The sequence below is a fragment of the Notamacropus eugenii genome, chromosome 3 (assembly GCF_028372415.1).
Source record: "Notamacropus eugenii isolate mMacEug1 chromosome 3, mMacEug1.pri_v2, whole genome shotgun sequence".
Taxonomy (NCBI): Eukaryota; Metazoa; Chordata; class Mammalia; order Diprotodontia; family Macropodidae; genus Notamacropus; species Notamacropus eugenii.
This window is the reverse complement of record NC_092874.1, coordinates 364,122,755-364,144,233: the sequence shown is the minus strand read 5'-3', so window position 1 is coordinate 364,144,233 and position 21,479 is coordinate 364,122,755. Positions and strand designations below refer to the sequence as shown.

The window sequence follows — 21,479 nt, the reverse complement described above, 5'->3', positions numbered from 1 at the left end:
CCTAGATTCTTTCCATTGGTCTTAGCAAAAGAAAGAAGAGCTGCTCTTGGGTGGCAGGAAAGACAGAAGCAGAGCTTGAAGCAGGCTGCATGGTGTTGAGAGAGAGCTGTTGATAAAAATGGCTTTAAAAAATGCTAAATGTTGATATTCCGACAGTTGTCATGTACTAACACAAGGTTCCACTATATTGTAGTTTTGCTTAATGATTTTCTTTTGTTACAAGAGAAAGTCCTTTGGGTGGGGTTGGGAATAGTATACAGTTATGATTATAGGGTTAAAAACAAAACAGAAACCATCCAGAAGATTTAAAGGAAAGAAAATGTTTATGAGAATTATCCAAATCTCTGATCTCATCTTTTAGTGTTGATAAATTGGTCATTACTTACTTAAATAGATTAGAGATGTCTGGGAATAAGTTAGCTTAGATTAGTTATTCATCATTCCATTTAAAGGATTTGAAATGCAAATCCACTGAATACTGAATGATTTTATTACCAATTAATTATAATTTTGGGGGGAGAATTCAAGAATGGCAGTATGAAAAGAGGCTACTTGAGTGGATGTAATCTTGTCTTTCTGGTGCATAAAGTAGTTTAAACAAATTTTTGAATGATGTGTATTTTCCATCTGTGTGAGGCAATTTGAACAAAATAGCAAATAAGTAGATGGTTAAGTTAAATGAAATAAACTGTAAAACCTGGAATTAAAAAGAAAATATTCAAGATTATTGCTAAACAACACAGTAGATCAGTTTGTTTCTTTACTTGTAATATTGTTTAACCAGAAAATGACTTCTATGTAAAACTAATTAAATGAGGTTTTGAGAAAATTTTTTTCTCTGTATTACAGGACTCTTGCTATTTGAACACAGACCTTTTATGACAGAACCTTGTAAGGAAACGCCTACTGGTTCTTTTTTTGTTTTGTTTTGGTTTGGTTTGGTTTTGGTAACTTTATTTTATTCCATTAACAGGAATTTAATTTCCCTCTCTCCTCCTGTTGAAAAAAAAAAGAAAACAAATTCCCACATTTGCTAACTTTAAAAATATATGTTTCATTCTCAGTCAGTTAGTATTTGTTAATTGCCTACTATGTGCCAGGCACTGTTTTAAGCAATGGGAATACAAAGAAAAGCAAAAGATGAGTCTGCCCTCAAGGAGCTCGCAGTCAAGTGGTGCAGACAGCAAGTGAACAAATATTTGCAAAGATACTATCTACAGGATAAATAGAAAATAATGAATAAAGGCTTAAAAATGAATAAAATAATGAATTGAGAGATTTGGAAAAGGCTTCCTGTAGAAAGTGGTATCTTAGTTGAGACTTGAAGGGAAGAAGTTAGGAGGTGGCTTTGAATCCTAAACAAAGGATTTTGTATTTGATCCTGGAAATAATAGGAGGCCACTGGACTTTATTGAGTGTGAGGGTGATAGGATCAGACCTGAGTTTTAGAAAAATCACTTTGGTGGCTGAATGGAGGATAAACTAGAATGGGGAGAGACAAGTGACAGGCAGACTCATCAGCAGGCTCTTTCAGTAGTCCTGGCATGAGATGATGAGGGCCTGTATCATGGTGGTGGCAGTATCAGGAGAGGGTACGAAGATATGGAGAGATGTTCCAAAGGTGAAATAAGCAGGCTTTAGCAACAGATCGGATTTTGAGGAGAGAGATAATGAAAGTTTGAGGGTGATGTCTAGGTTGCAAGCCTGGAGACTAGGAGGATGGTGGTGCCCTCATTTTTTATCACCTCTCTGTTTGTAGTATTTTTTATCATCAGTGTTCTGTAATTATGATTGGTCATTGAATTGAACAAAGTTCTTAAGTATTTCAAAGTTGTTTGTCTTTATGGTGTTGGTTTTGTGTAAGTTTTTTTCCCAGTTCTCACTTAATTTTGCATCAGTTCATACATGTCTTCTGGTTTCTCTGAAATCATTCTTTTATAATTTGTAATGGTTTAATGGTGTCCCATTATATTAATTTACCATAACTTGTTCTTTTGAGTATGTTATCTTTATATTGCTGTACTTTGTATCCTGTAAAATTAATATATGTTATCATGTTATATAGTATATATATAATTTTGCCCTAAAAATCTTTTTTTAAGGTGGTAGACTTGGAAAGGTAAAGGGCCCAACATTCCGAATATCAGGAGTACAAGTGAATGCCAAGCTAGTCATCTCTCATGAAGAAGAATTAGTACCATTGCACAAATCAATTCCTTCAGATCCAGAAGAAAGGAAACAGTGAGTATTTCCCTCAGTTTAAAATTTTTTTTGATAATTAATGATTCGTATATGTGTTAAAATCTATCTTTCATGATGATATATCTTAGGTAGTTTTAAAATTGAAATAGAGCATATTTTTTAAATGGGAACCATAATCTTAAAAAAATCCTTTTTTATATAAAAATAAAATGAAGTGGCTTAATAAGAGTTATTAATTTTCTTACTAGGTATACCATCCCATGCCATACAAAGGCAGCTCACTTTGATATAGACTGGGGCAAAGAAGATGATTCCAATCTATTAATTGGTATCTATGAATATGGGTATGGCAGCTGGGAAATGATTAAAATGGATCCTGACCTTAGTTTAACACACAAGGTATGTATGTTTTAACATTCTCAATTCACATTTTGAATTTTTCTTTGGTATTAATATAACCTTTACCTCTTTGAATTGCAACTTTAGATTAAGAGTCAAGACCTCTACATTTTAGTCCTTTCCTTGTGAAGAAGCTAGATGGTATAGTGTGCAGAACACTCAGACACTTTTTGTGTGTTCCTGGGCAAATATCTTGACTCTTCTCAGCCTAAGTTTCCTTATCTGTAAAATGGGAATAAGTGAGCACCACCTACTTCCTAACATAGGATATGGACCCAAGAAGGCCTTTCTGAATCCAAGGCCATTATAGTATCCTACTCTATGACATGTCTGATACCTAAGTTCTTTCCAGTTAAAAAATGCTTTTTATAGCAAATTCAGGGCAGGAATGCTTAACCTTTTCTTATAAGTCAGTGACCCCTTTATCATTCCAATAAAGGCTATAGACTCCTCAGAATGTTTTTAAATTCATGAAATTGAATACATGGCATCGTAAGAAAACCAAATCAGATTTTTAAAAAATTTTGCATGCCCCAAGAACCCCTTACTATCAATACATTTAAAAAATTTTTAAATTACCAAACTTCAAAAATGGGCTTTTGACAAATGTTTTCCATTTTCTAATACCAGAAAAATAATGACATTTTCTTTAAAAGTTCAGAATAATTATTTTAAAAATTTAAGTGACTTAAAATTTTAGGTTACTTGAATCTTCCTACGTACCAAGGGCTAGAAGCAAAGTTGGTTCTAATGAAAGGAAGCAAATTTAATCTGACAGGTATCACTGATATTCGTGGGATGAGAGCTCAGATTAAAATATGACTCTAAGAATGTTTACATCATTCAAAAGAAACAGAATAGTCAAAAAATGGGGCATCATAGCATTATATGTTAGGAAGGTATGTGAGGAAAGTCAAACCAGAGGAGGGATCAGTGTAGTGGAGAATATCTCAGCTAAAGATCAGTAAAAACCAGAACCAATATTGTCATTAGACTTCTCTTTTCTCTGACAGTGATTTGGATAAAACATGGATTACATATTTACCAGATTTGCAAATGACATAAATATGAGACAGTTAACCTTGGTTATCAGAGTTGGGATACAAGAATACCTTGACAGATTAGAATATTGGGTTGAGTTGAATAAGATGTAATTTAGTGGAAATAAATGTAAAGTCTTCCCAATTGGGTTAAAAAAAATCATCTCTCAAGTATTTAAGTTGAGGGAGACCTGATTAGAAAGTAGTCTGAAAAAGATCAGAGAACATTAGCAGATTACAAACTCTATTGTGACTTGGCATCTAAAAAAAAAGAAATATGGCTTAATTTCCTGCCTTGATTAAACACATTCCTAGACTTTCTAGTCACAGAAGATCAAAACCCCATAATGAGGAGAGGATAGTACTAGTACCCTAGTACCCTTTGTGGCGGTGTGACTACTTCTAGAATACTGTGTTCAGTTTTGAGCATTTTACATTTTAGGAAAGGGAACAGGATGACAGCTGTGTTTAAGTATCTGAAGAGCTGTCACCTTGAATCAGGGATTAGACTTGTTCTAACTAGTGCCCAGGAGCAACAGGTAGACATTGGGAAGAGTTAGGTTTGTGTTTGGGGTGATGAAAAAGCTTTCTAACAGAATTATCTAATATCATTTTATTGTTTTTAAATTGGTATTAAACTTAGTCTTTGTCAAAGAAAATATACGGTCATAAAGTTATTTACTAAATCCCCATAATAAAGTTCTCTGCACAGTTCATGCTCTGAGATCTCCATATGGGTGATATCATTTATTACCATGTTTAGAATACATACACACACATGATGTATGGTCACTGCATAGTGTAATAATTAAATTTTTTTATATACAAACTGAAAATTTATAGTGAATTCTGCTTTGTAATATCACATCAAGGGTCCAGTTAAAAGTCTTTCTATGACTGAAAAAAAATAAAGGAATTTCAAAATAGTTCTGTCCTCCTTTTACTTGCTTGATCCAGTGATAGTGATCTCTTTCCTTTCTATTTTGAAGAGTCTTTAGGAGAGTAGTATAATTCTGTCTTTGAGGAAACTCTCTTTATTATGTTATTTAATGCCTCATATTCTCTGAGAGTTCATTCACATGAAACAGGAATTTTCCTATTCTGCAGAGAAGGGTCAAAACAGATTTTGCGTGCCATCTTTTTCTTTAACTTCTTTGTAAATAATGTGACTGCATAGAAAAGCAAATGATACAATATATGTAAAGTTTTGGGTAATGATTAAAGTAATTGTAAATGTTAGCTGTTATTATTGCTGCAGTTATTATTAATAATTCAATATGATGAGACTTTAAAAGTTAGTTACTTTGCAGATTCTACCGGATGATCCTGATAAAAAACCCCAAGCAAAGCAGTTGCAGACCCGAGCAGACTACCTCATTAAATTACTCAATAAAGATCTGGCAAAAAAAGAAGCCCAGAGACTTTCTGGTGTAGTAAGTACAATTTGTTTATTATTGGGTTTCTATACATTTGATCAAAAGTATCATTATCTAAAGTATATTTTTCCTTTTCTCACTTTTGTTCCTTTATTTTTAATATCTCACTTCCATCATGAATCCTAGGACAGAGAATAGCAGAAATGTGATATCTTATAGGGGATTCCTTTTTGAAAAGGCAAAGGTTTACATTTAGAGAAATGATGGAGATTGAAAGAATGTAGCTTGTTGGAGGAAAATTTAGGCAAGAGGTCATGAAGATGTTAGTCTTGGGAAAAATGAAGTGCCTAGAGGTGGGATAGGATTATTAAAAAAGAGGTAGGAAATTAAATTATGGACTTTTCAGTTTTGTCCAAGACTATACGGGCAACATTCTGAAATTCATGGAACTTGCAATTATTTTCACTGTTACTTTGATACATGTCTTGAGGGAAATGTGGCCCTAATTTCTTCACCCTTATTAGTATTTATTAATTTAGATTTGGGGAGTTACTGTTGAATTCCACATAAGTTATTTCTTGACCTCTATTATCTCTGTGGATTTGTTTTTATGATTGCTTGTCACTAAAAAAAAAAATTAAAAAGTGGGTGTAAATATTTGTGGTGTCTCATTACTTTAAGTTGTAATGAATTAAGTTCTCCAAAATGGAACCTAAGAGAGTTGATTAGTATAAAAGTAAAATTCTTATTTTTAGGGAAATTCAAAGAGGAGGAAAATAAGGACTAAGAAGAATAAAATGGTGAAGTCTGTTAAAACGAGAGAAGAAATAAGGAGTGATTCTTCTCCATTGCCTTCAGACAAATCTGATGAGGATGATGACAAGGTGAGAATATTTTTTTAAAATGACTGAACTTTTTATGTCCTTTTAAATATATTTATTGAGTCTCTTATTGATTATGTAAATTAATAAGTTGAGTTAAAGCACCTGCCATAGATTTCCCACATGGAAATTCTCTTTATGGCTCATATTTCATGGCTCAATTTACACAAAGTTCTACTCATAACTAAAGTCTTTTTTTTCAAATATTTGCCATTTGAATTCTTTTCCATCCTAGTTCATTATGAATATTTGATGGGGCTGCTTGCCTTCATTTTATTACAAGAAAAACTTGCAATGGGATTTGAAGTTATTTTATTCAGATTCCATATTCATGCAAGTGCCCTTTATTGTAGAAGGGATTATTAATTTTTAAATAGTTAGCTATTGCTGAGACTTGGTTAGTAATATGGTGCAAATTTTGCACTTTGCAGGATGAGATCACTTCTGTGAAACATCCAAATAGAAAAGTAAAAGCAGAAAAAGACAGTGAAGAAAAATCTGAGCCAGATGTTTGTGTAAAGAAGGAACAAGAAGAAAAAAGGGAAGCAAAAGAAAAGGAAAATAAGAGAGAACTTAAAAGGGAGAGAAAAGAAAAGGAGGATAAGAAAGATATAAAGGAAAAAGATATTAAAGAAAAAAGAGAAAGCAAAATAAAAGAAGCTATGCAGAAAGACAAAGACATAAAGGAAGAAAAGGTATGATAATCACATTATGCAACTTTAAAATATGGAAAATTGAACAGAATATTGACATTCGGGGAAGAGATACTGCCCAACAATTCCTCCAATATTAAGTTATGCTGAAAACCTTTCCCTTAAAGGTCTTATTATTTCCACCTCCAGCAGGAAGAAATTATTTCCATTCCCAGCAGGAAGAAAATCAGTTTGGGAACAAATTGATAATATGTCCTTAATAATATAAAAATAATACATGTGTTAAAACATTTTGCATATATTGTCTCATTTTAATCCTCATAACAGTCCTATTAGGTAGATAATACAAGAATTATTAGCAAGTACATTATTATCCTGTTTTTTACAGATGAGTAAATTTGAAGCTTAGAGAGGTTAAGTGACTTGCCAAAGGTCACTTAATGTAGAAGGAAATTACAGGAAGTTTACATGTTTTCTTCATTTTTCATTTCCTCAATTAAATTTGAGGAAGGTAGGATTTTTAAGAAATTTAGTAAGGATAAGTACTATTGAGTCTAAAGTTTTAAAAAGTGCATTTTTTACTGTAGTCAGTTTTCTAGAATTATGTTGTTGTTTTATTTTTTCTCTTAGCTCAGTGAAACCAAATCTGATAACAAAGAAAAATCTAAGAAATCCACAATTTCAGATGCACCAGTTCATATTACTGCTAGTGGTGAACCAGTTCCTATATCTGAGGATTCTGAGGAGCTGGACCAGAAGACATTCAGTGTTGTAAGTATAGGCTTTCTATCAACATTGAGTTATTTTAATATTATTTTAGTTGAAACTGTATTTTTATAATTTAGGTTTCTATAGTCTGGGGATAAAAAAATATATTAGAGTTAAATTGAACAATGCCGTAATTCAGATTGATTCCCATCATAATGGCATTTATAACTTTTACAGAAAGTTTTTTATAGGTCACTTTCAATAAGGACATGGAATATATTTTATTACATTGCCCCTAATTCTAAGGTCTTATGTTTCTTAATTATATCATTTGTCATCTAATATAGTCTAACACCTCACTTAAAATGCTATTTATTATGTATGGAATTCAAGATAAAAGAGTGCATCTTAGTTTGCTTAGGCTGTGTAAAGCTGCCTTACCTATAACACAATCTGAGACGTGGACCCTAAAGATAGCTTTCATGAGGATTCATTGTGCTCTGCTGTCTAAATATGTACTATCATGTCAAATGACTTCTTTGACATAAATGTTGTGAAATTATAAAATCATGAAGAAAACAAGAGGTCTAGATGCTGTAAAAAGCAAGGAACTAATGAATCTAAGGGTTTGATCATCTCTGGAAGTTCCAAGTCTAGAGATCCATTTCCTTTCACTTCAGTCAACATTTACTAAGTACCTTCTATGTTCTCTATTTACACTGCAGCCACTCTAGTTGAGGCTTCCATCACTTCCTGCCTAGACTATTGCAGTAGCCTCATCATTGGGCTCCCTCATTCAATTTTCTTTCCTCTCATTCTCCACATAGCTACCATAGTTATATTTCTACCCCATCCTTCACTGCCATTTATATAAGCTACAAAATCCTTTCTTTTACTTTTTGGCGATCTAACTGTGGCCTGTCTTTCCAAGATGATTACACATTACATATTATCACTCATTCTACCTTCCAGCCAAATTGCTCTCCTCCTCTCCATGGTACATGATGATATTTTAACTCCAACTTTGCACAAGCTGTCACTTATGCCTGGAAGGTGCTCTCTCTTCAGCTCTTGGAACCCCTCCAAGTACCACTTCCTTCAAGAAACCTTTCTCAGTTCTCCCCAATCGTCATCACCCTCAACACTGCATTTGTTTGGTATATATACTGTATTTATTTATCTGTGAACGTTATAGCAACATCCCACTAGAATGCAAACTCTTTGAAGGCAGGGATTCACTTTCATGTATATAGATATATACATACATATGTATATATGTGTATATATATGTACATATATACACATATATGTATGTATGTATATTTAGTATTAATAGAGATCACTAACTCATGGTTCTTTCCTATCAGCAAGGATTTATAGTTGATACTTCTTTATTAGTCAACAGAGTTGATATCACCTCTGACTATAATTTTACCCAGAAGTTCATTCACTGTAAATTAATTTCCAATACAAGAGTCCAAAAGAACCCAGAAAGCACCTTAGCTAGTAAACATCTGACTTTACTTTCTAGATAGAGAGATGCTACCAAGCCATGCTGGATTAGAATATAGATTTGTAAGATTTTTGAAGAATCTTGATGGATAATCATGAACAGTAAAATTATCATAAAGTAAAGGAAAAGTGGTGGAAGATGACTCTAAGAAAGTAAAGCAAGATAGGTAACTAAGCAAAGTTATCCCTAGGGGTTTTTTAGGAATAAACATGGAAGGAAGATGCCAAAACAGACGACAAATGGAAAAAGATTGTAAAAACCATTTTAACAAACTTTTTTCCATTGAGATACTTTTTTGAATCCTAACCTCATGGTGCTTATAAGAAAGTAGACATAGCACTAAGGAAAACAAAGACCAAAGGAAAAAAAAGTAACCAATTTAGACTAAGTATATATAGAAGAGAGCCATTCTGCAGTCAGTACAAATGTGAAAATACTGAGGAACAAATATACAAGGCTTCTGAAAGGGCAGTGCTAAAGACATGAAAAAAAAATCTCAGAATTTATTAACACTGAAAAGAAGATGATCAAGAGAACATCAGTGGGTACTGACCTGTATGCCTACTCTCCTATTGTTATAGAAACTTAATTATAGGTTATCCATACATGAATCTAGGGTCTCCTTGTTAAAGGGTATTAGTAGGGAATAAGCAAGCATTCGCAAACAAAGTAAACCACATTTTTACCATCTCACAACTGACTTCAAGATGTAGAGAATAGAAGATCCCATTGTGCTTTGTATTCATCGATTACAAAAAAAAGCATGCTATCCTGCAAAAGAAAATACTGCCTTACAAGAGTTTTTCCAGCAAAGTGTCTTCTCTCCATACATTAAAATCTCTGAAGACTCCTTGGAAGAGAACTCTATTTGATGACCCTTTGATAATAAATATCAGACAAGGCATATAAGAAGGCAATGTATACCACAGTGGATTTCAGTACAAAGTCTGGGACAAGAAGGACTCACAGTGCATGGGGAGATCTTCCACATGTTCCTGTTTGCAGATGACATAATTTTGATTACATCAAACACCAAGACTTTGCAGAGCCTTTTGGAGGATACCTACATTCAAAGGAATTAGACACATATATCCACATTGGAGAAACCAAGAAGATGAAGAAATTCTGCTGTTCATATTTCAGTATTCATTTAGGCACACACTTTATAGAGCTTCCCAATAGTGTGTGTATGTACGTATGTACGTATGTGTGTTTACTTATATTTATATTTAGGGCAGAACACATAATTGGACAATGAGGTTAGGACATAGTTCAAAAAGGAATAGAATGGGCTGTCTTGGTTTTAGCAAATTATTGAATCTTTTACTGATCCTACACTTTACATAAAAGCAAAGGTTTGTCCATCAATGCTAACATTTTATCATTTAACTTGAAATACTAGTGCCTCCAAAGCAGTGAAGGTGACAAAGAGCTTTTTCCTGGAGGCTGCAACATATAAACAATGAGGAACTTTGAAGAGTAAGACTAAAGAATATTATCAAGGAGTTGTATAGTAGAAAGAGGAGAGGTACTTCACAAATGGCTAAAAGGCTCTACTTTGTACCATCATAACATCGTGAGAAATTGATACAGGTCTCTAATATTCTGGGTGGACCTCCTGTAGTGAACTTTTGGACAAGAGTCACATAGGATGGGCAGGCATTGATGAGTTGTTCTCCACATTGTTGGAATTCACTCAAATTGATGAAGTCGTAGATCAATTTAAATACACTCTAGTAGATTTTAGTGTTATCTGCAGCCAGAAGGGGAGAGGGGATAGAGAGTTACCTACACATTTTTTCAAAACAAAATTTAAGTTCATTTGACCAGTAGTGTAATTCCCCATATATATGTCATTCATATGTCATTCATCCCCACCCATCAAGGGTGGGGAATCTGTGGCCTCTAGGCTACATGTAGCCTTTTAGGTTCTTGGGTATAACCTTTTGACTGAGTGCAACTTTTATACAACAGATCTTTTATTAAGGGAATTTTTTCTTTGAAGTTTTAATCTAGTCAAAGGGCTGCACTTGAGGACCTAGAAGGCTGGCCACATGTGGCACTGAGGCTGCAGGTTTCCTACCCCTGGTCTGCATTATAATCTACTCTATACTTTATTGCTCTAGTTCATAGGACACTGTTAAAGAAAAATGTAAAACCAGCATAGTCCTTTCTCAACTATGAATTCATATTGTCCAATTCGTTTGGGTTCTGTTTCATTGGATTTGAAGGCACCTTAGATGTCATTTAATCTCATTTTACAAACAAGGAACTTGAGGCCCAGAGAAATTCAGTAACTTACTTAAAGTCATGCATGGAGGGTAATTACTAACAGCTGAGATCTGAATCCAGTTCTTCTGACTTGGAATCCAGTATTCTTTCCACTGCATTCCAGTTGTTGCTTCATGATTTCCTGTAAGTCTTCTCATGGATTACTTGCAGCATTCTGTCCTCATCTCTATCCTTGTTATACTTTACCTGCTATTATTCTGAAATTTAAGAAACCTATAGTGAGTTATTGCTTTCAGTAGCTCTGTATTTACACTTATGCTCTCTTCTTTTTTTATCTCATAAGGTGAGTTTGGCCACCCTCCTTTCACTTGTGCCTTAGATCCCATAATTTCCCATCTTTTGCTCTTTCTCATTTGTTTTTTGGTGTTGATCTTTTAATTCTGCTTTTTCTTCTCTCCTTCACTACCTAACATATTTAGGCAGTATTTTATTCCTTTGTTTTCTTATTGACCATTGATTAATTAGCCTCTAAAAATCTCTTCTTTTTCCACCTCTTTATTGATGCTTTTCTCTCAAAATCCAAGTTTCTCCCTTTTAATTTTAATTTATTTCAATTTTAATTTAATTTATTTAATGATTTAACTATTAATATTTACTATTATTAATTATAATTTAATTCTAACAGTACATAACAGTATGTTAATAATTAGTAATAATGATTAATAAATAATATATTAACACAATAATAAAATAAATAATAATTATACATTATTAATAATTTAATGAATTTAACTTAATTCAGCAAATAATTCATTAAGTGCCTATATTGCACAATGTGCTTGACCCCAAATCTGTGCCCATTAGTCCACACAGATGAAAATAATATATTCTCTATTTTGTTGTTGTTGTTGTTCCTTCTATGATTCAGTAGTTTAGGGTTGTCCTTATCATCATTTTCAAATCCTATGCCTATTGACTTCTCATTAGCTGCTTTCCTTATTCACATTTTGGTACAATAGAATATACATAGATGTAGCTGGAGGACTGCTTCCATACTCAATTGCCATACCATTTATGAAACCACCGTCTAATCCTCCTCACTTAGAACTTAGTTCTGCTGTGTTCTCAAATACTTAGCTTTTTAATATTATCATATGCCCCTATTAAACTATAAGCTCCATGAGGACAGGGACTGTATCTTATCTGAATTATGTATGTCGCCTACTGAATAGTGCGTTGTACAAATAGTATGTTGTACAAAGTATGTACTTGATATGTTTTGATGAGTAACATTGAATGAACCTGAATAAGTTCAAAGGGCTAATTCCAAGGGTTGGAGAGGTAGTCAGACTTTATTACCCATTCCACCCCATTTGGCAGCCAGTACTCTAAAAATGAGTAAAGTTCATGCCAGTATCCATTACTGCCATGCCATTAAAACGTGAAAGCAAAATCCAGGTCACAATTCGTGTACATTCCAGTGGCTCTTTATGACTTAGACTTTGATAGCTACACTTTCCACTAACATTCACCTACATTTTAGGAATCTAAAAAAAAATCCTGATACCTGTCTTAGATTGAACAACTTCAGTCCCTCTAACTCTCCATATGTCCCTAGTTTGCCAAACAATATAAGTTTTATACCCCTAAGAAAGTTCATATTTAAATTGGTGAACTCTCTATCAACCAGAAATTGTACGATGGTTGTACTTTCAGTGTGTTATGACATAAGGGCATTATTTACATGATGAATCCTGGATTCACTGATCCTATACGCCAAGACATCATCTGAGTAGCTTTTTGTTTTGTTTTCTGAAGCAACTCATCTTGACAATTAGGGCAATGTTCAATGATTGATACTAAAAGGCCAAGCACTTTCTTAGGTCTTTTCTTCATCTGATATACAGTCTGGCTGATTGTCCAAATAAGTGTTATTCTAGAATAAAAAAAAAATAATTGTCGACAGTATCATGCTGTTTGACTCATTACCAAAGTGCTAAGAGGGAGAGTACTCTAGATTGTCACCTAGAAAGAATCCTTAAAGACCTTGACTCAGAGATCTGAGACAATGACAGCTGTAGTTTCAGCACAAGTAGGTAGCCTTTTAACTTACATTTTGCCTGGTAATTTTTAAGGAACATAAGTATTTATCATATTAATTACATATAGATTTTATGATAGGCATGTAAACATTGATTTGTAACATACATCACAATATTACTTTACCATTGATTTTTATTTCTTTGAAAGGATATATATACCTTAATTGTTATAGAAAACTGAAGATCATTATATTGTAAAAAAAAAAGTCTCCTTATGTATCTGAGACTTTAAGATTGTGTCCGCTAGTATAAATTTTTAAAAAATGTGTAAAGTATAATTCAGTACTTTTACCATATTTAAATATAGTAATTTCAAGCTATGTGTAAATTATTATTTTTACAAAGAAAATTTAAGGACTGTGAAGTGGGTTTTATTGTTTAATTTGACTTAGAATAATGCTATATTTATCCATTATAAATATCATTGAAAAGATGATTGATATCTTAGAATTCACATTTTTAACACATATTATACTTTTTTCCCTCTGTTTTACAGTGCAAAGAAAGAATGAGGCCTGTCAAAGCAGCCCTGAAACAGCTTGATAGACCTGAAAAGGGACTTTCAGAAAGAGAACAGTTGGAACATACCAGACAGTGTCTAATAAAAATTGGTGATCATATCACTGAATGTCTAAAAGAATATACAAATCCTGAACAAATTAAGCAGTGGAGAAAGTAAGTGATATTTTCAGGGTCTTGATCTTTAATTAGGTAATTGACCATTTGCATATTGTTGTATATTTCAGTTTATCCCCTTCAGCTTTGTGAAGTTTTTGTAACTTTGTTATTAAGTTGTAAATTTTTGTTGTAAATTGCTTTCAAAGAAACTTGAATTAATTTCAAAGCTATGTTTTTCTTTATATTGATATTGTAATGTGGCATTATTGTATATCCTCCCATGTTTTAGCATTAAACCACTAGGTGGCAGATATACCTTTGACAAATACCACTGTCGTGTCAATTGCATGTTAAATCCACAAAATTAACAAAAAATCTGCATTTGAAATTACACTGGGCATGATTCTACTAAATATTTATCCCTTTTTAAACTCCTCCTTGGAGCAAAAGAAATATAGAAACTTACCTTATAGCAAAGAAGCTTAAGAAAACAAGCCGACATATTGACCATGTCTTAAAATTTTTGCTACATTTCCCATCTCTAGTCCAACATCCTTTTATAAGAGAGGGGAAGAAGTATGTTTTACTGTCATTCCTCTGCAATCACAATTACTTACTGCATTGATTCTAGTTTTGATGTTTTTCAGGCTTATTTCCTTTACTGTATTTGGTTTCTTGTGTAAATTGTTCTCTTGACTCTTTTTTACTTTGCTCTTTATCAATTCACACAAGTCTTACCAAGTTACACTTAATTTTAGCCCTTACCCATTTAATGAACATTTAATTTTTAGCTTTTTGCTACTACAAACCATACTTTAATAAATTTTTTTTTATATATATGGGACCTTTCCCATATGAGTTAAAATCCAACTTCAGATACTTACCAGCTGTGTGACCCTGGGAAAGTCATTTAAGCTTTGTTGGCTTTGGTTTCTTCAGCTGAGAAATGGAGATAATAATAGAACCTACTTAACAGCATTGGTGTGAGATTCAAATGAGATAATATTTGTAAAGCACTTAGCAGAGGGCCTGGCACATAATATGTGGGGTTTTGTTTATTTACTTTATAGTATGCTTGTTTACTTATTTTGATCACCAGGCATATCGTATAGTCTGTGCAAGTTTGATGACAGATAGAATACTGACTTCAAGGGACAATGAGTGGATCAGTTTGGCTGGAACACAACAGTGTGTTGAACAACAGTGGTATGGGGTAAATCTGAAAGGTAGCAGAAACCAGACTGACAGGCCTTAAATAGGTTAAAAAGATGTCCTTTGAAATTTAAAAGTTTAAGGCATAATAACAATATCCTTACTACTTTATGTCCTAAATAATATAAGATGTAGGAATTCTTTTTGGAAGCCTATTATGTCTATGTGTCTTCTCAAATACTGTGTCTGCAGTTTGAGGGACTCTATTTTCCATTGAATGAGATAAACGAGAAACATGAATTTTTTTTTCTTAAATTATTCTACATAAAGATTAAGAATGTTTTTTCTCCTAGGAATTTGTGGATTTTTGTGTCCAAGTTTACAGAATTTGATGCAAGAAAACTACACAAATTGTATAAGCATGCAATTAAGAAACGGCAAGACTCTCAGGTAATAGGTTATAATTTTTTCCCATAAACTTATTGTGTCATAAATTTCCAAAGAACAATATGAGTAAAACTAAAAATGTATTTTCTAGGAGCCCACATACAGATTCGTTTTGTAGCCTGTTGAAAGTATTAGTTGGTTGTGAAAAGCATAAGATTTTGCAAAACCACATTATATGTGGCAGTTAATTTCAAAAGAAACTGTTCTGCCTCTAATCCTGACTTGGACATTGTGTTTTTTAACATTATGGTGAGGTTTGCTTGTAATATGCAAATGGCATTCATAGGGTGTGTCAGTAAATAAACTATATCTCTCCCTTTGTGTATAACACATGTTTTCTTTCATTGCTTTTATTGATGCCTTCTGCCTTTCATGCCAGAATTATTTCCCCAAATAGACCTTACCCCATTGATCTTTTCTATGTAGGAAAGATAAACCTTTAAATAAAACTAACCAATACAGTGACTCCCATTAAACACCAATAGCAATATCTAGCAGCCTTGCCTTCCCCACCTTTATAAAGAGGGAGGAAGTTGTCCTTTTTTTTTCTTTTTAGTCTAATCATTTGCCTTTTGAAATCAGTATTGGTCAGTGCATATAAGTTAAATTATGCTGTGTTTTGGTGTTGTGTTCATTTATGTCATTGTAATCATTGCATGTAGTTTAATTCTACTTTTGCTTTCTTTATGCGTTTTTAGTTCATACAAGTCTTCCCAAGTTTTTGAAAGCTTCGTATTAGTCACTTGACAGAATTGTAAAATTTCAGATTTGGAAGGCATCTCAGTAGCTCTCTGGCCCAATTCAAATCTGCAAAAACTTCCCTCTGCAGCACACCCAGCAGTGATCTTCAGCCTTTGCTTAAAGACTTCGAACAAAGAAGAGAACATTACTTGTTAAAGACAACCCACTTCAGTTTTGTGTAACTCTAATTTGACCTGATTTTGCTTTCTTGAAACTTAAACATTTATGCTGTATCTCTCCAAGAGAGTAGGAGAACATGTCTAATCTCTGTTTCGGGTGACAGCCCTTCAGATGCTTGAAAACAGCTCTCATGTATCCCCTAAATTTTCTCTTCTCCTGGTTAAATATGCCCAGTTCCTTCAGAATTTACCTTGAGGCCTTACGTCATCATAGTTACCTTCCTCTGGATGCTTTCTAGATTGTCTTTGTACTTAATGAAATGTGTCACTTAGAACTGAATAGACAGGGTTTTAACAGAGGCAGAATACAACAGAACTGCTACTTATTCCTCAGAGCTATAACTTTTTGACTATATCCTAAGATCACATTCACTTTTTCAGCCACATACCACAATTTGATTCATGTTAAGCTAGTAGTCCACTACTTTAAACAAACTGCTATTTCATCTCTGTCTTGTACTTGTGGAATTTATTTTTTATTTTATGTGTTTTTATGTTTTAGTCAGGTCAGGTCAACAAGCAAACATTTATTAAAGTGCCTACTATGTGCCAGGCGCTGTACTAAGCATTGAGGATCCAAAGAAAGGCCAAAAAATCCTTGCCATCAAGAAGCTTAATCTAATCCAGTTTTTACATTTATCCCTAATAAATTTTGCCTTGCTCATTTTACCCTGTGTTTGGGGCTAATAGTCAAAGAGGGCTTGATTTGAGACTTGATTAGAGAGGTGAGAGAGGGTCTGTTCATGTCCATTTCTCATTATTTAGATTGTTTTATAAGTTTGTAACCACACCAGGGAAGGAAAAGAACAATCCTTGACACAAGTCACATATTCTGAAGATTTTTTTTGGTGCAACCAGCCAGCTACTGGACTGTTGACCATTGTGTGGATCCAGTTGCTGAAGGAATTCCTCAGATGTTTGTAGGTAAGGGAGTGAACTACATCCAGACCCATAGAATCTCAGATCATACAACATCCACTAATACTAATACAAGCAGTAGCATCTGAGATTTATGGAATAAACAGCATTGAAACTTAGTTGACTGCTCTTCTGCTTTTATGCAGAAACAACCTTACTTCTGATGTGTAACCAGCATTCCTCACTTCATAGTCTGTTTTTTTATGGCTTAAGGGGATAATGATTGGTTCGGATGCTGGGGGCCAACTTCATAATTGGTACTTTCTGATCTCTTTTACTACTATTTCCTGTAGGAATCTTGGCCTGACTATATTTTCTTATATGTTATCCCACCCCGCTGTTTCTTTTGGATAAAATATACTCTTTCAGAACCGTATTCCAGTCGGAGGTGTCATCCTCTATGTATCAGGGGATTTGAGCCATGAAGTCATATTTTTCTCACTGCCCTTGGGTCTCTAGTTGTTGTTTTTTACCTATACTTTGTGCAAATATGTAAGGACATCTGAGGCCAATGATTTTATTGCTGATTGCTTTCTTAGATTTTGCTGTGTGAAATTCAGTTACTGTCCTTCTTACGTTGTAGCCACTACAATCTACTACTATCTAGCTTTATAGGTAGAATTTTTCTCTTTTCATTTTATAACTGTTTTGATTTGGTATACAAGAATTTGGCCATTTTTATTCTAATTAGCCCTAGCATTTGCTGCTCTTTATAATACTCTTCCCAAAAGTATATACCTCTTTAGATTTAAAGTAAGACTAAGATCATCAAACAAAAGATGCTTCTTTATACCTTAAAGAGGAATTTCAAGTTTCCTTTATGCTACCTAAAATGTGAAAAAGGTTGCTTTTTGGAAGAACATTTGTACTTTGAAATGGGGGGAGGGGCACCTTGGAAATTGTGCTCAAATTTGTGATTGCGCTGATTTACTGGTCAGAAGGTCCTTCCATATCATCCAGAGAGCACTGTATGGATCTTTTTTTTGTCCTAGTCCATGGTAGGAACTGAAATAATTAAGCAATTAATAAGCCCCACTTATATATTTGGATTGGTTACCATACAGTATAATCTTTAAGTTCTCAGATTTGAGGTATTGCTATTTTATTTATATTTTTGTATGTGTATAAGTATAAAATTAGCATAGATTGAAGTAAGACTGGAGAACCTTTAAACCATCACTAACAATTCAGATAGTTACTAAATGTAAGTTCTATGTAATGAGTAAATAGCATTTAATGTTTCTCAATGAAATAATGTATATATTAATTTTAATGTTGTTTTAGTTGGAAGTAAGTTCCAAATTTGATTTGAAAGGTTTTTAAATTGCAAACCCATTTCTGAAAAAGTTGCTATTATTCTAAGGGTTTAATAAACAAAGTGTGGTTCTTTATAGGTGGATTCCATCCTCCCAGCAGTAGTCTTTAAGTTATTTTAAGTTTCTCACATCACAAGTCAGTGGCCAAAAGATAGTAGCTTACAAACTGAGTCATTCTTTTTTACTTTCTAATAAAAATCTAAAACTGATTGGGTTTGTGAGATTTACTTACGATTTTTTGTTTTATTTTAATCCATTGTTAACAGTGTTTGTAAGGATACTACCAGTGAATTTTTAGCTTTCTAATCTAATAAAATTCCAGCTTTAGTGTGACCTTTAAGGTCATTAAAAGATCTAACATAATAGTGTGGTTTCACCAAGTTTTTGCCTTCCTGCTAATCTTATATTTTATGTAGGTAACAAATGAAAGGTGGGTATAGTTTTTATTTAACTTATCTGGTGACTTGACAGGAGAATGGAAGAAGGTTTTTTGTCTTTTTTTAAACTGCTGGTGCCTGTCAATGTGTGGATAGAAACCTCTCCAAATAGATGACATGAAGCACTAGAGCAGGAGTACATAGTAGTGCTACCTCAAATGTATAAGAGTTTCTTAGGAGACCACAAGTAATAAAAGGCAGTTCTAAAGCCCAGGAATCACATGTAGAATGTGAGTTGTGAAAACTAAATCTGTCTCTTTTGTGTGTAGAAAAAACTAAACATTTTGACTAATTTAAAAACTAGAATGTCAACATATCATAAAATTCAACAAAATCCAAGTGCCCTTTAGAAAGTACTGTATGAAATGATATTAGAGAGCTAGGAGGGAAAGTGATTTTTCTCTTTCAATATGACAATTCTTTTGATTAGCATTATTTTAACAGTATTTCAGCCTATTAGTAATATTAGGATCTTCCCCTCCCAGTTTGATTTTTTTTTTCAAGGGACCATCCCTTGAGTAACTACTTAAAGAAGCCTGTTTGTTGAATAGGTGTATCTCACTCAAAGTGAGAAAGTGATAAGACCCTAGCCTGGAAAGGGCCAGCATCACCCATTGCATCCTGGACCATCTCCAGTCATCCTGATGAATATCAGGCCACTGGACCCAAATGGCACAGGAGAAGAAAGTGAGGTTGGTGACCTTACACAACCCTCCTTCACTCGAATCAAAGTCAACTGCAAGTCATGTCACCATCTTGATGTCATGGTCCTCTTCGAGAATAAAGGACAAAACACACAAGTTAGGTATATTCAAGAGTGTGATGGTAAATGTTTAATCACGGGCTTTTCAGGGGGAAAATATGTGTGCACAATATACTTTTAAAAGTTCAATATTCATCATTAACATTTTCTCCATCACTTTGTTATGTCTAGACAATTAACAGAATAACAGATCAAGCTCTGATTTCTAGCATTTGCTGATTTCTGAGGTACAAATCCTCACTGATCTTATCATTCCTTTATTTTAAAATGTGGTCCAGAAACTTAATTTCCTTTCTCAGATACTTTTCTTCTTAATCAATTTTTCACTTAACCAAGTGTTTTTTTTCCCTTCTATTCCTTTGTTCTCTTTAGCAACAGTGACCTTTTGTCTCAAGTCTTCATTTTTGCCCAGAACTTTATAATCTTGAACAATGCTTTATATTCCTTCTGGCAGGATCATTTATACCCAAATGAATCATCCAAAGAGGACAAAATTCATTTATTTTGACACATCTTTGTAGATTATCTGAATGCATGTTTTGGGAAGACTACATACATCTTTTATCAGGTCCATAAGTAGGTACCTGAATATCCCCATAGCAGGAATCATCACTAACTATTGTTAAGTAATTTCTACTGACAAAAATGTTTAGAATTACGTAATAATAATTCCTTGGAGGACTGCAGCTAACTGAGTATCTAGCTCCCTTTTCTTAAAGAGCACCCTCAAAATTAGTTTTATAACTACAATCTACCTCATCTTAGCTCTTCTTTTGCAATGTCATTCCTGCTTCCTGACATAGGTCAAGATTTTCTTACTTCTTCTTTACCTTTTCCCTTCTCAGTTTTAGCACTAAAGTTCTTTTAGTTTTCAAATGAAGATTTTGTCCCTGATAACCTAGTTCTTTCTTTATCCTCTTTGTCTTTTCTTGATCAGAAACCAGTCAGCTTTTAGCAGTCACTTGTTCGTCAAAGAAATACAAACACTGGACAATCAGTGTAGGCAACTGCAAAAAGTTCCTTTCTTGCCATACTACAAGTAAGGTTCTTACTTAAGTTTTATTTTTCTTGTTAGTCACTCTTTTGTAAAATCACCATTGCAAACTACTTGTGGGTGAACATAACTCCAGATTTGTTACTCTTTTTAATTCCATTAATATCTGATCTTTGGTTTCTCTTAAATCTTGTAAGCTATATACATTCCCTTTTCCACTCTCTAACCTCTACTTGTCTAGCCAGTTTATTTTACTTACCTCATCTTTTCAGCTACTTTTCTCTTTGAGTACTTTTACTTCTTCCACTTTTCTTACTTTTCTTTCTTCAGCTCAAGGCATTGCTGGCTATTTCTCCTTCATTTTGGGTTTTTACCCTCTGGCCTTTCTCAGTTCCTTCTACTAAGATTTTTCTCCATCACCTTGCATGTCCTTTAGATGAAGTTCTTACTTAGCTCTAGGACATCTTCTTTTTTTTTTTTAAATCTCTATCACTTCTGTTCTCCACCTCCAAACTTTCTTGTCCTTCAACTTCTCAAGTCCTCTAAAATTTGTCCTCCTCAAGTTCAGTCTCTGGACATCGCAATTCCAAAGTTTTCCAGATCACTTTGATACTTGATTTATACTTGATTTGTTTATTCAGCTCAAGTCTATCTCCTCCTTTCCCTTCTCCCATAAAAATTTTCTTTCATGAACTATATGTCTGTAAAGGCACACTAATTTCCATTACATTCACCTACACCAATCAGTGGGTACCTATTTGTTTCCAGTTTTTCACTCCAAATGTTGAGTCAAAGAGTATGATAATGT

General features: G+C 33.6%; 1 protein-coding gene across 6 annotated transcripts in view; it reads left to right on the top strand.

Moving 5' to 3' along the window:
- Window positions 1-21,479, top strand: part of CHD1 (chromodomain helicase DNA binding protein 1) — a 123,092-nt gene that overhangs the window by 83,456 nt on the left and 18,157 nt on the right. The window contains exons 27-36 of one of the 6 annotated variants that reach the window (XM_072597368.1): window positions 850-891; window positions 2,103-2,241; window positions 2,451-2,601; window positions 4,952-5,074; window positions 5,773-5,901; window positions 6,330-6,593; window positions 7,182-7,322; window positions 13,603-13,781; window positions 15,230-15,326; window positions 16,022-17,035. In XM_072597368.1, coding sequence (XP_072453469.1) covers window positions 850-891; window positions 2,103-2,241; window positions 2,451-2,601; window positions 4,952-5,074; window positions 5,773-5,901; window positions 6,330-6,593; window positions 7,182-7,322; window positions 13,603-13,781; window positions 15,230-15,326; window positions 16,022-16,048 — 1,292 coding nt within the window. In that variant the 3' untranslated portion in view covers window positions 16,049-17,035. Of the gene's footprint in view, window positions 1-849; window positions 892-2,102; window positions 2,242-2,450; window positions 2,602-4,951; window positions 5,075-5,772; window positions 5,902-6,329; window positions 6,594-7,181; window positions 7,323-13,602; window positions 13,782-15,229; window positions 15,327-16,021; window positions 17,036-21,479 lie in introns of those variants that run through there. The other 5 variants (XM_072597364.1, XM_072597369.1, XM_072597365.1 and 2 more) reach the window with 5 other exon arrangements.